The sequence below is a fragment of the Rhinopithecus roxellana genome, chromosome 3, assembly GCF_007565055.1.
Source record: "Rhinopithecus roxellana isolate Shanxi Qingling chromosome 3, ASM756505v1, whole genome shotgun sequence".
Taxonomy (NCBI): Eukaryota; Metazoa; Chordata; class Mammalia; order Primates; family Cercopithecidae; genus Rhinopithecus; species Rhinopithecus roxellana.
Window position 1 is genome coordinate 102,566,440 of NC_044551.1, and position 13,347 is coordinate 102,579,786.

A 13,347-nucleotide genomic window follows, 5' to 3' on the forward strand; every position below is an offset into this window, starting at 1 on the left:
TGTTAGTGTTTTGAATTTTGGCCATTCTACTAGGTATATCATAGTATCTCGTTGTTTTAGTTTGCAGTTCCTCAATGACATAGGATGTTGAGCATGTTTGCATATGCTTACCTACTGTGTGTATATCTTCTTTGAGGTGTCTGCTCAGGTCTTTGGCCCATTTTTAAATTGGGTTGTTCATTTTCTTGTTGAATTGTAAGAGTTCTTTGTATATTTTGGATAATAGTTCTTTATCAGATATATATTTTACATATATGTTTTCCCAGTATGTGGCTTAACTTCTCATTCTGTTGACGTTGTCTTTCCCAGAGCAGAAGTTTTAAATTTTAATGAAGTCTAGCTTATGAGTTGTTGCATTCATGGATTGTGCCTTTGTAGTTGTATCTGAAAAATCGTTGCCACCACCGAAGGCCATCTAGGTTTCTCCTTTGTTATCTTCTAGGACTTTTATAGTTTTGCAGTTCACATTTAGGTCTGTAATCCTTTCTGAGTTAATTTTTGGAAAGGTCGTAAGGTCTGTGTCTAGATTCACTTTTTGCATATAGATGTCCAATTGTTTCAGCACCATTTGTTGAAAAGACTTTCTTTGCTTCATTGCATTGTCTTTCTCCTTTGTCAAAGATCAGTTGACTTTACTTATGTGAGTCTATTTCTGGTCTCTTTATTATGTTCCATTGATCTATTTGTCTATTTGTTTGTCAGTGCAACACTGTCTTGATTACTGTAGCTTCAAGTAGGACTTGAAGTCAGTGCCAGTCCTCTGACTCTATTCTTTGTCTTCAATATTGAATTGGCTGTTCTGGTTCTTTTGCTTCTCCATATAAACTTAAGAATTAGTTTGTCAGTATCTACAAAATAATTTGCTGGGATTTTTATTGGGATTGTGTTGAATCTGTAGATCAAGTTGGGAAGAACTGACATCTTGACAATATTGAGTCTTCCTGTCTGTGAACATGCACTCCATTTATTTCGTTCTTTGATTTCTTTTATCAGAGTTTTATAGTTTTCTTCATATAGATCTTACATATTTTGTTAGATTTTTATCTGAGTTCTTTATTTTTGGGGGTGTTCATGTAAATTTTCTTTGTTCATTGCTGGCATATAAGAAAACTGTTGACTTGTGTATTTGTATCTTGTAACCTTGCTATAATCTCGTGTGTGTGTGTGTGTGTGTGTGTGTTTTGCTTGTTTTTTTTTTTTTGAGACAGGGTCTCGCTCTGTCACCCAGGCTGGAGTGCAGTGGTGTGATCTTGGCTTACCGTATCCCTGTCTCCCGGGTTCAAGCGATTCTCCTGCCTTAGCTTCCTAGGTAGCTGGGACTACAGGTGTATGCCACCATGCCCAACTAATTTTTGTATTTTAGTAGAGAGAGGGTTTCACTACATTGGCCAGGCCGGTCTCAAACTACTGACCTCAGGTGATCTGCCTGCCTCAGCCTCCCAAAGTCCTGGGATTACAGGCATAAGCCACCACACCTGGCCTTTTTTAAAATTCTTTTCGTCGTCGTCGTTGATTCTTTCCACAGACTTTTTTATGTAATCATGTCCTCTGTGAACAAAGACAATTATATTTTTTCTTTCCTAATCTGTATACTTTTTCCTTTTCTTTTGTATTAGTAAGTTTCTAAGTATGATGTTGAAAAGGTGTGGTGAGAGGGGACATCCTTGTCTTGTACCTGATCTTGAATGCTTCAGGTTTTTCACCATTAAGTATAATGTTAGCTGCAGGTTTTTAAATATGCTTTATTAATTGAGGAAGTTTCCTTCTAATTCTGGTTTACTGAGAGTTTTTATCATTAATAGATAATGGATTTTGTCAAATACTTTTTCTGCATCTATTGATAAGATTATGTGATTTTGTTTTTCTTCATTAGGCTGTTGATGTGATGGATTACATTAATTGATTTTCGAATGTTGAATCAGTCTTGCATATCTGGGATAAATCCCACTTGATCATGTGTATATTTTTCTTTCTAAAAACTTTTGTAGAGATCGAATCTCCCTATGTTGCCAAGACTGGTCTCAAACTCCTGGGCTCAAGTGATCCTCCCACCCCAGTCTCCCAAAGTGCTGGAATTACAGGTGTGAGCCACCATGCCCGGCCTATAATTCTTTTTATACACTGATGGATTTGATTTGCTAATATTTTGTTGAAGATTTTTGCATTTGTGTTCATGAGAGATATTGGTCTGTATTTTTTGTTTTCTTTATTGTAATGTTTTTGATTTTGGTATTAGGATGATGCTGGCCTCATAGAATGAGTTAGGAAGTATTCTCTATGTTTCTATCTTCTGAAAGAGATTATAGAGAATTGGTATAATTTCTTCCTTAAATGTTTGGTGGAATTCATCAGTGATTTCTAGACCTGGTGCTTTCTGTTTGGGAAGGTTACTGATTATTGACTCAATTTCTTTAATAGATATAGGCCTATTCAGATTGTCTATTTACTCTTGTATGAGTTTTGGCATATTGTTTCTTTCAAGGAATTGGTCTATTTCATCTAGATTATCAAATTTGTGGGCCCAGACATCTTTGTAGTATTCCTTTATTATTATTTTAATACCCATAGTCGCTATAGTGATCCCATCTTTCATTTCTGATATTGGTAATTTGTATCCTTTCTCTTCCTTTTTTTTTTTTTTTTTTTTCTTACTGAGCCTGGCTAGAGGCTTATTAATTTTATTTATTTTTTCAGAGAACCAGCTTTTGATTTTGTTAATTTTTCTCTATTGATTTCCTGTCTTCAGTTCCACTGATTTGCTCTAATTTTTATTATTATCTTCTGCTTACTTGGACCTAATTTGCTCTTCTTTTTCTGGTTTCCTAAGGTGGAAGCTTAGATGTTTGATTTTAGATCTTCTCTTCTAACAAACGTATGCATTTAATGCTGTAAATCTTCCTCTAAGTACTGCTTTCATTGCATGTCACAATTTCTGTGCCCAGCGAAATTATCCTTCAAAAGTGGAGAAATAAAAACTCTCAAATAAAAATTGTGTCTCACAATTTTTGTTGTGTTTTCATTTTCATTTAGTTCAAGATATTTTAAATTTATCTTGAGATTTTTTTTTTAATCCATGTTTTATTTAGAAGTACGTTGTTTAATCTCCAAGTATTTTGGGATTTTCCAGCTATCTCCATTACTGATTTTCTAGTTTATGTAGCCTGACAGCAGACATGATTACTATTCTTAAATTTTTTCATATGTGTTTTATGGCCCAGAATTGCTCTGTCTTGGTGAACTTTCTATGTCAGCTTGAGAAGAATATGTATTCTGCTGCTGTTGTTTGAAGTGGTCTATAGATATCCATTGCATCCAGTTGATTGATAATGTTGAGTTCAACTATGTCAATGATTTTTTGCCTGCTGGATCTGTCCATTTTTGATAGTGTGTGTTAAAGTCTCCAAGTTGGATTCAACTGTTTCTCCTTGCAGTTCTGTTAGTTTTTGCTGCATGTATTTTGATACTCTGTTAAGTGCATTCACATTAAAAATTATTTTGTCTCTTTGGAGAATTGACTCCTTTATGATGATGAAATATTCCTCTTTCCCTGTTAACTTTCTTTGGTCTGAAGTCTGTTCTATCTGAAATTGATATAACTCCTACCATTTTCTTTTGATTAGTATAGCTTTTAATCTATATTTGTTTTTATATTTAAAGTCGGTTTCTTGTAGATAACATATAGTTGGATCTTGTTTTTTGATCCACTCTGACAATCTGTTTTTTAACTAGTACATTTAAACTATTGATGTTCAAGGTGATTATTAATATGTTGTGTGAATAACCTTATTTGTTAGTGTTTTGTATTTGTTTCTCTTGTTCCTTAGTCCTGTTTTTGTCTGTTACTCTTTTCCCACATTTGTGGTTTTAATTTTATTTTCTTTCTTGCATATCAGTTATACTTTTTTGTTTTTGTTCTTTTTTTACTTTTTCAGTGGTTGCCCTAGAGTTTGCACTATACATTTACAAATTTCAAATAACAGTATACTGCTTTTACTTTGAAGGTCCAGCTTCAGATAGCACTATTCTGCTTCACAGGTTGTTTTAGGTATTTTAAAATAAAATATTACTAATCCCTCCTTTTTGTCCCTTGTATCATTGCTTTCATTTCGGTTACACATCAGCATACACGCACATGCGTGCACACACACATAATTGAAGAACCTTTTATCTGTTAGATCAATTAAGAATAAAAAACAAAAGTTTCTATTTTACTTTCATTTATTCTCTGATGATGTTCATTTCTTTGTGTAGATCTGAGCTTCTTACCCATGCCATTTTTCTTGTCTGTGAAGAGCTTTTTAATATTTCTTGCACACAGGTCTACTGGCAACGAATGCCCTCAATTTTTATTTGAGAGTTTTTATTTCTTCTTCACTTTTGAAGGATAATTTAACGGGGCACAAAATTCTAGGGTGGTGGTTTTTTTTTTTTTTTTCTCTCAACATTGTAAATACTTCACTCTACCCTTCTTGCTTGCATGGCTTCTGAGAAATTGGATGTAATTCTTTGGTCTCCTAGAAGTAAAATTTTTTTTTTTCCTGTTTGACTTCTTTCAATATTTTCTCTTTAGCTTTGATTTTCTGATGATGTTTTATATGGGATGCCTAGCAGCAAGTTTTGTTTTGGCATTGATCCTGCTCAGTGTTCTCTGAGCTTCCTGAATCAGTGGTTTGGTGTGTCATTAATTGGGGGAAATTCTCAGTAATTATTGCTTCAAATATTTCTTCTGTTCCTTTCTCTCTTTTTTCTGCTGGTATTCCCAGTCTGTGTTTATTACCCCGTTTTTAGTTATCTCACAGTTCTGAGATGTTCTGTTCTGTTCTGTGTTCCTCCTCCCCCGGCCCCCCCCCCCCCCCCCCGCCAGTCTTTTTTCTCTTGATGTTCCTGTTTTGGAAATTCCTATTGTCATATCAAGCTAAGAGATTCTTTCCTCAGCCTGTGTCCCATCTACTAATGAACCAATTCTCATAGTCATTCATTTCTGTTATAGTATTTTTTTGTCTCTAGCATTTCTTTTTTATTCTTTCTTACACTTTACCATCTTTCTGCTCCCATTGTCTCTCTGTTCTTGTATACTGTCTACTTTTTTTGTTAAATCCTTATAAGGCATATTAATCATAGTTTAAAAAATGTTTTCTGTTTTGATGATTCCAACATTCCTGCCATATGCTTGTTTCGTCTCTTCAAAACTGTGTTTTTTCTTTCTGGTTTTTTTTTTCCTTTTAGTATGCCTTGCAATTTTTTGTTGCAAGCCAGGCATGATGTATGGGGCAAAAGGAACTGCTATAAATAGACCTTAGTAATGTAGTGGTCAGGAGTGGGGAAGGGGAAGCATTCTATAGACTTATGGTTAGGTCTCAGTCTTTTACTGAGCCTGTGCCCCTTGGGTCTGAACTTCACCATTGCTTCTCAGTTTTTTCTCCCCTTAGATGAGGCAGAGTGTCTGGAGGGGCTAGAGTTGTGTATTCCCTTCCCTTGCATGGAAGACCAGAGGCAGCTGGAGTTGGGTATTTCTCTTCTCCCAGGTCAGTTAAGCTCTGATAGAACCTCAACAGGTTAGGTTTTGGCAAATAGTTTCTCCCGAGGGCAGGTCTTGTTAACAAAAGCAGAATTGTCTTTTCTCTTCCCTATGCCAGAAGAATGAGGGAACTTTTCTCTGATATTCACTGTGAGGACCTGGTAGAGCTCCTGGAGGTAAAAGTCACAAAAGTTTGGGGCTCCCTTGTGACTGGGTCCCCCTAGAGTTTTTATCTCTCAGGCTGGTCCACACCAAGCTAGTAGCAATTCCTCCCAGTTCAGGTTTTCCTACTTCCTGCATTGGCTCTTTCTGTTCCAAAATTGTGATTCTCTGTAGCTCCCTGTCTGTTTCCTTACTTTTTGGGGAGCAGCAGTTTTCCTGAGATCTCACTTCTCTGACAGATCTATGGAGAGTTGTTAATTTTTAGTTTGTCCAGCTTTTTATTTGCTGTTAGGGCTAAGTGAAGATTTCTAAGCTCTGTGTGCCAGACTGTATTATTTCTTCTTCAATGTTTTACAGTCCCTATTTTCTTTTTGGTAAAATGATGGAATTGAATGAGATAGTCTCTAAAGTTCTTTCCTACTCTAATATCTTGTGATTCCATCTCTTGTGTAAACTTTTTCTATAGAGGAAGAAGGTGTCTTCTGGAAGTGAGAGAAACGAATAGTGAAATTGAAATCATACAATTGGTATTCTGTGCTTCAGTCATGTTGCATGCAATGTCCTAGACTTATCTGGAAAATAACGTTAATAGCGCTCTTTGTATTGGCACATATATTCTTAGTTCAGTGAATTTATAAATAGTCTTGTCCTAAAAGTTTAATTCTGAGTTGAGAATTACCTTTTGAATTGAGAAGATAATTATAATTCAGTATTTTAACAATAACTTTTCCTCAGTTTCTTCTCTTACCAGTACTTCTTAACTTCCTTTTAGCCTTTTCATCCTCTTCCCAACCTTTATATATTAAAGAAATCTCTTCTCATTCTGTATACACTCTTCCAATGCAATCTTATTTATTTATACCAGGCATCAATCATACTCTTCTGTGCCAAAGACCCCCCACTTAGGCCTTTGGACCCAAATATCACTTGCCTCCTGGACATCTTTTGGATGACCTCTAGGCACCATGAACCCAATAGATGGTTAAATTGAATTTCAGCGATGTGTTTGCCAAAATGGCATATGTCATAAGTAGTGAAATCAGGATATGAACTTGGAAGTCAGATTCTAGAGCCTTTATTATTTTTTCCCTCAGTGAAAAAATATTTTTAAGAATTTGTTTTCTGTTGTGAAATAATCTTCCCCAAAAGTTGAAAGTATGTTATGAAGAAGAATATTTTTCCCTGGACTATTTGAGAGGAATTTACTACCTAATGCACCTGAATATTTGGAGTATTTATTAGAGCATTCTCCTTCATAATCATGGTATATCCGTCAGAACTGGGAAATTTACATCAATATATGAACGCATGTAACCTTATTGCGTTAATGAAATATTGATACATTATTACCACCTAATTTCATTTGAGTTTTGTTTTACCAGTTGTCTTTTCCCAATAATTTCTGTTATAGGTAAAGGATTTAGTTTAGAATTAGATGTTTACATTGAATTGTTGTATCTGTCTATTCTGAAATCGTTCCTTGATCTTTCCATGACCTTGAAATTTTGAAAATTGCAGGCCAGTTAATTTGTAGATTGTTTCATGACTTGAGTTTGTCTGATGTTAGATTTAGCTTATGCATCTTTGGCAGGAATATCACCGAAGAGATGCCACGTTCTTCCCATTGCATCTTATCGGGTGGTGCACAATTCTGATTTGTCCTATTACTGATGCTAGCTTTGATGACTTGATTAAAGTGTTGTGTGTTAGTGTTCTCAACTGTAAACTTGTTCTTTTTTCCTTTGTAATTAATAACTTTTGTGGGGCAGAATTGTGAAATTATGAATATATTCAATTTCTTATTAGACCTTCAATTCATTTATTTATATCAGTCTGAATTTACACTTTTCTCTTTTTGTTTAGTGTTTTATAATATTTAACTACCCCTGAATATTTGTCCCAGATTTGGGCAGCCCTTTCAAGTTGCTTTTGTTTGCTTTTGAATGTCTCCATGATTCCTTGAACTTATCAACAAATATTTTCAGGCACAGCAAGATGTTCCAACCTCATCTTGTACTTTCCCTCTCTCAGCTCTGGATTCAGCCATTTCTCTAAGGAGCCCTGCTTCCTTTTAGTAAAGAATGATTTTTAGAAGCCAAGATCTAGGTGCTAGGTATGTTAGCTGATATCGAGGTGTCACTGCTTCCAGGCCCTTTCAGTAGTCAAAGCTAGGGAATTTGTGCATATATGTGTACACACACGTATAAATACATACACACATTTGTATATATACATATGGTCTTACCTGTTTTGTGCTGCTATGATAGAATACTACAGACTGAGTAATTTATAAGGAACAGAAATTTATTTCTTGCAGTGCTGGAGGCCGGGAAGTTCAAAATCAAGGCACTGGCATCTGGTGAGGGACTTTGTCCTGCATCCTCACATATTGGAAGGCTGAAGAGCAAGAGAGGAACTCTCTCCACCAAGCCCTTTTATAAGAGCGCCTGATCTCATTCATTAGGGAAGAGCTCTCATGGCCTAATCACCTGTTTAAGACCTTATCTCCTAATATCATCACATTGGCCATTAAGTTTCAACACCTGAGTTTTGGAGGGGACACGTTGAAACCATAGCACATATACACCATTTTGCTTATGTTTATCAATATACATTGAACAGGGCCAGGTGCGGTGGTTCACGCCTGTTCCAGCACTTTAGGAGGCTGAGGCAGGTGGATCACTTGAGGCCAGGAGTTCGCCAACATGGCGAAACCCCTTTTATACTAAAAATACAAAAAGTTAGTCTGGCTTGGTGGCACAAGCCTGTAATCTCGGCTACTCAGGAGGCTGAGGCGGCAGAATTGCTTGAACCCCGGGGGGGCAGAGGTTGCAGTTAGCCGAGATCCCCTTAAGCCTGGGTGACAGAGCGAGACTCTGTCTCAATAAAAAACAAAAACAAAAAACACCATATATATGTGTATGTATATGTATGTATATACATGATATCTGCATTGATGCTGTTCTATATATATTGAATTCAGATTCAATATCAGAATTGATGCTCTTCTATATATGTATATAGATTGATGCTTCAGTATATATATTATCAATTCAGATTGACACCTTCAATTCCATTCCAACACCACAAGATTTATTCTAGTTTTCACCTTCACCCTATTTGTAACACCCTTCCCTGTCAGTGAGAACATGCCATGGTTATTTTAACTTCTAAGCTCTGTCGGCCTTACTATGTAATGGCTACCTTTATTAAAGTGCTTAATGGGTCAGAGGCTGTACTAAATGCTTTGCTTTCATTATTTAATTTGATCTTTCAACAACTCTATAAAAGCTTTCTAGAAAAAAAAAATGGAGACTAAAAGAGATGGATATAGTTTCCCTATGCAACAAGTGAAGGACAGAACTGAGATTGGAACCTTGGTCTATGTGACTTAGATATCTGTGCTCTTAATCATTATACTGTTTTCAGCCACTGCTACTGTGAGCACAACTCTTTAGGATTAACTCCTAGAAGAAGGATTGCTTGTTTATAGGGTATGCACATGTAAAATTTTGATAGGCCCTGATACATCACCCTCTAATAGGTTATTCTAGTGTATACCTGCCAATATTGAGAGCACTCACTTTCCTGCATTCTCCTCAACATTGGATATTATCAGTTATTTTCGTTGTGTATATTTTTTGTTTTTTAAATCAATTTGAAAAACCCTGTCCCTCTTCAGTCTTCTCATACTAAAGCCTATTTGATTATGTCAGTTTTCTTCTCAAAACTTGTTTCATGATTTTCTCTTATTCTTAGAAAACTATCCAAAAATGTGTCTGGATAGCATACAGAAAGAATGTATGATATGGCTTCTGCTTATCCAGCCCCACCTCTCTCTGTATGTCAGTTCTCACTCTGTAATCTGGCACCCTATGCCTGTGTCAGTTTTCTCACACATGCTTTCTCTTGCTTGCTTCTGTGTTTTTGTACATACTGTCCCTTCTGTCTAGAACACTCTTTTTTTTACTCCCCCATTCCCTGTTCAGCTACCCTTTTCTTCTTAGCCAAATCTAGTTTATTCACTTTCCAGTTTAGATTCACTATAAAACCTATGTTAGATGCCTTTTCTATGTGGTTTATTACCTTAAGGTTTTAAAAGGTTACTTCAGAATTTTATATACAGAAAGAATATGGTGGTTAAGTAAGGTTTCTTTGGTGAGTATGTAAGAGTGTATGTAAGAGAGTAAAGGAAACCTTACTAGATATTAACTGTATTCATGAAAATTACCAAGCAAATTAAAAAATATCAGTTTTAAAAATCTTATAATGGTTTATAACAAACTGCAATGTAGTTTAATCGTGTTTTTCTCTGTAAAGTACCTGCCATCCTGGCAGGACTTGACCCCAGGGACATTGTGGCTGTGCTGAATGAAGAGGGAGGCTACCATCAGATTGGACCAGCAGAATATTGTACTGACTCCTTCATTATGTCAGTGACCATAGCATTTGCCACCCAGTTGGAACAGGTGAGACTTTCCATGAGATTGGTGACTTATGAATAATTTGAAAACATCATGTAAAACATTTTAGCTTTCAGCTACTAAAAATGACTTGCAAGTAGCCTTTTTTTTTTTACTTTTGAAAAATGAGTACAAAACATGTTTTCTTTCATACTAGAAAGAAAACTTTTTAATTTAGAAAAAAGAATAGGTATTGATGATCTTGATTATAAGAGAATAAATCTTCAGGATTTAGGAGAGTGACCATCAGTTAACATTGTTTTCCATTGTGCTGTGTGGCATTGTAAGGACTGACATGAAAGGATTTTTAAATTTGTGAATAATTTACTTTTTGGAGAAACTTAAAATGTCAGGAATACTTTCTGCCAGTAATACTTAATGCATATACAGTTTTGGGTTCTATTTTACCTTGTTTATAAACTAACAAATTAAGCTGTTACTATCATGGATGCTAGCAGAAGACACAGGTTCTTGGATCAGATGAAGGAATTTATTACCCTTAGCACAGCAAGAACATGAATATTGGTATATTTCCTTCAGTTGCCCTTACCCAAGTCCCATGGGGACTACACAGAGGGGCCCAGGTGGTTGCTCTGCACATAGTGGGTTTTATCACAGCTGAGGAAACTGAATTTGGGGAACCTGCCACTTTTATTGTAAACAGTAAGCAGGCCTGGTGTTTGTTCAGGAAGACACATTACCTTATCTCTCAAGCTGCTTAAAGGACCCTGGGAAATGGGCTGAGTAAAAGAGTGGTCTGGGCCTTGCAGTCTTGTCGTACTCTGCAAGAATGTGTAGGAATGCTCAGGGCTCATGGTAGATTGCTTTCCTCCCAACAGCAGCTCAACACAAAACTAGCTGTTGTTCCACTGTCCTTCTCAAGTCTACTTCTTTTTTTTTCCGTCCTCTGCCATCAAATTGGTTTTACAGGTCTACTTTTCTTGACATTATGTTCTGTAGTAGCTGAAATGAATTAATACTTACAAAAATAGATGATATGGCTAAAACTGTACAATTTTTATCAGATGATTCCCCTTCCCCTTTTTTCTCCTAAGAGACAGGTCTTTCTTTGTTGCCCAGGCTAGAGTGCCTTGGCATGATCATAGCTCACTGTAGCCTCAAGCTCCGAGAGTCAATTGATCCTTCTGCCTCAGCCTCCTGAGTAGCTGGGATTACAGGCATGTGCCACCACAACCAGCTAATTTTTAAATTTTTTGTAGAGACAGGGTTTCACTATGCTGCTCAGGCTGGTCTCGAAATCCTGGCCTCAAATGATCCTCGCACCTGAGCCTCACAAGATGCTGGGATTACAGGTGTGAGCCACCATGCCCAGCCTTATTTACTTTCTTAGAGGAACAGAATATCCATGTAATCCACATTCACAAATGAAATATGCAATTAGTGACCACATTTTTATTTTACTTGCAAGGTGCATCAGGTAAAGATTTTTATCGGGAAATGTGTTTACTTTGTCACACTGAATTCATGCCCACTATATAAAGAACTTGGTGTTCTTTGAGTATTTACTCTTTCTCTCCTAATTTAGTACTGTGAATTTCCTTGTTGATACATACATACTTTTGCGTTTATATCAGTTTCCGTATTTTTCTTCTCTTCTTAAAGCTCTGCCTCTGGATTTGTTATAGTTTAATATGCCACTCTAGTTGCAAGGAAAGACAGATATCTGTTGGCTTTTTATTTATTAACCACATCAGAAAACTCTTGTCCATGTGTCAGATAATTAGGAATGTACTGTATTTTTACTGTGTTGTTACCATATTTTCTAAGCTTTTTATTTTTTATTTTTATTTTTTTGAGATGGAGTCTTGCTCTTGTCGCCCAGGCTGGAGTGCAATGGTGCAATCTCAGCTCACTGCAACCTCTGATTTCCCAGTTCAAGAGATTCTCCTGCCTCACCCTCGCAAGTAGCTGGGATTACAGGCGCCTGCCATCACGCCTGGCCAGTTTTTATATTTTTGATAGAGATGGGGTTTCACCATGTTCGCCAGTTTGGTCTCAAACTCCTGACCTCAGGTGATCCTCCTGCCTTGGCCTCCTAAAAGTGCTGGGATTACAGGCATGAGCCACCATGCCCAGCTGAATTTTAAATCACTGTTTTAACAATTTTATCCTCCTTAGGGAGGCATAATTGTTCATATTTATTGATTACTGACTGTGTAATGCTTTGTATAATAGACATTGTGCCACCCACTCTGCATATTTTGCATTTAATCCTACCACAATCTTAGAGTTGATCATTTTCAGTTTAGAGATAAGGAGACCAAGTTTTAAGAAGATCTTACGGCTAGTTAATGGCCCAAGTATTTCTGACCATGTGGTCATTTTTAATATTCTCTTGGTCCCATATAATGCTCTCTTGCCTCTTAATGAGTTTGGAATAAAATAGATTTGAGTTGTAATCTCATTCTATTTTCTAGCTCCTTCAACGTAGGCAAGTTACATAACCTTTTTGAAGCTTGATTTTATAGTTATATGGTGGTGATATTTACCATCTCTTCAGTTGTGCATGAGGAAAGAGGTAATATTAGTAAGTTGCCTACCATGTTGTTTGTGAGAAAGTACATTTGTATGGTAAAGTTTCCTGTGGGTAATTGACCTATTGAGTCCAGAACTTTTAAAAACCAGTATAATACAGTTCTTGGTAATACAGGTGAATTACTGGGACAAATTACTATTTCAGTTTAGTTTAAAAAAAAAAACACATACATACAGGTTGATGTCTGGCAAACTGTTTACTGTCTCTATAAAAAAGTAAGCCAGATAGATTCCTCACAATGTTAAACAGAATTACGACATGATCAGCAATACTACTCCTAGGTATATACGCAAAAGTATTGGAAACAGGTGTTCAAATAAAAATTTGTATGTTAGTGTTTATAGCAATACTATACACGATAGCCAAAAGGTGAAAACTACCCAGATGCCCATCAATAGATGAATGGATAAACAAACTTTGGTATATGTACACAATTAAATACAATTTAGCTATCAAAGTACTGCCTGTGGGTGGTGTGGCACACAGCTGTAATCTCGGCTCCTCAGGAGCCTGAGGCAAGAGGATCCCTTAAGTCCCAGCAGTCCAAGACCAACTGGGGCAACATAGCGAGACCTCCATCTTTATAGTAAAAAAAAAAAAAAAAAAAGGAATGAAGTACTGATACATGCCACAACATAAAGGAATGT

The 13,347-nt window shown here is 36.3% G+C and overlaps 1 protein-coding gene across 4 annotated transcripts in view; it reads left to right on the top strand.

Moving 5' to 3' along the window:
• CEP120 (centrosomal protein 120) overlaps nucleotides 1–13,347 on the top strand; it is a 76,614-nt gene that overhangs the window by 12,427 nt on the left and 50,840 nt on the right. For all 4 annotated transcript variants that reach the window (XR_004056363.1, XM_030927418.1, XM_010367484.2 and 1 more), the window contains one exon: nucleotides 10,001–10,149. Coding sequence is in view for 3 of the 4 variants with exons in the window: in XM_030927418.1 (XP_030783278.1) it covers nucleotides 10,001–10,149 (149 nt within the window). In the remaining variant the exon portion in view is untranslated. The remainder of the gene's footprint in view (nucleotides 1–10,000; nucleotides 10,150–13,347) is intronic.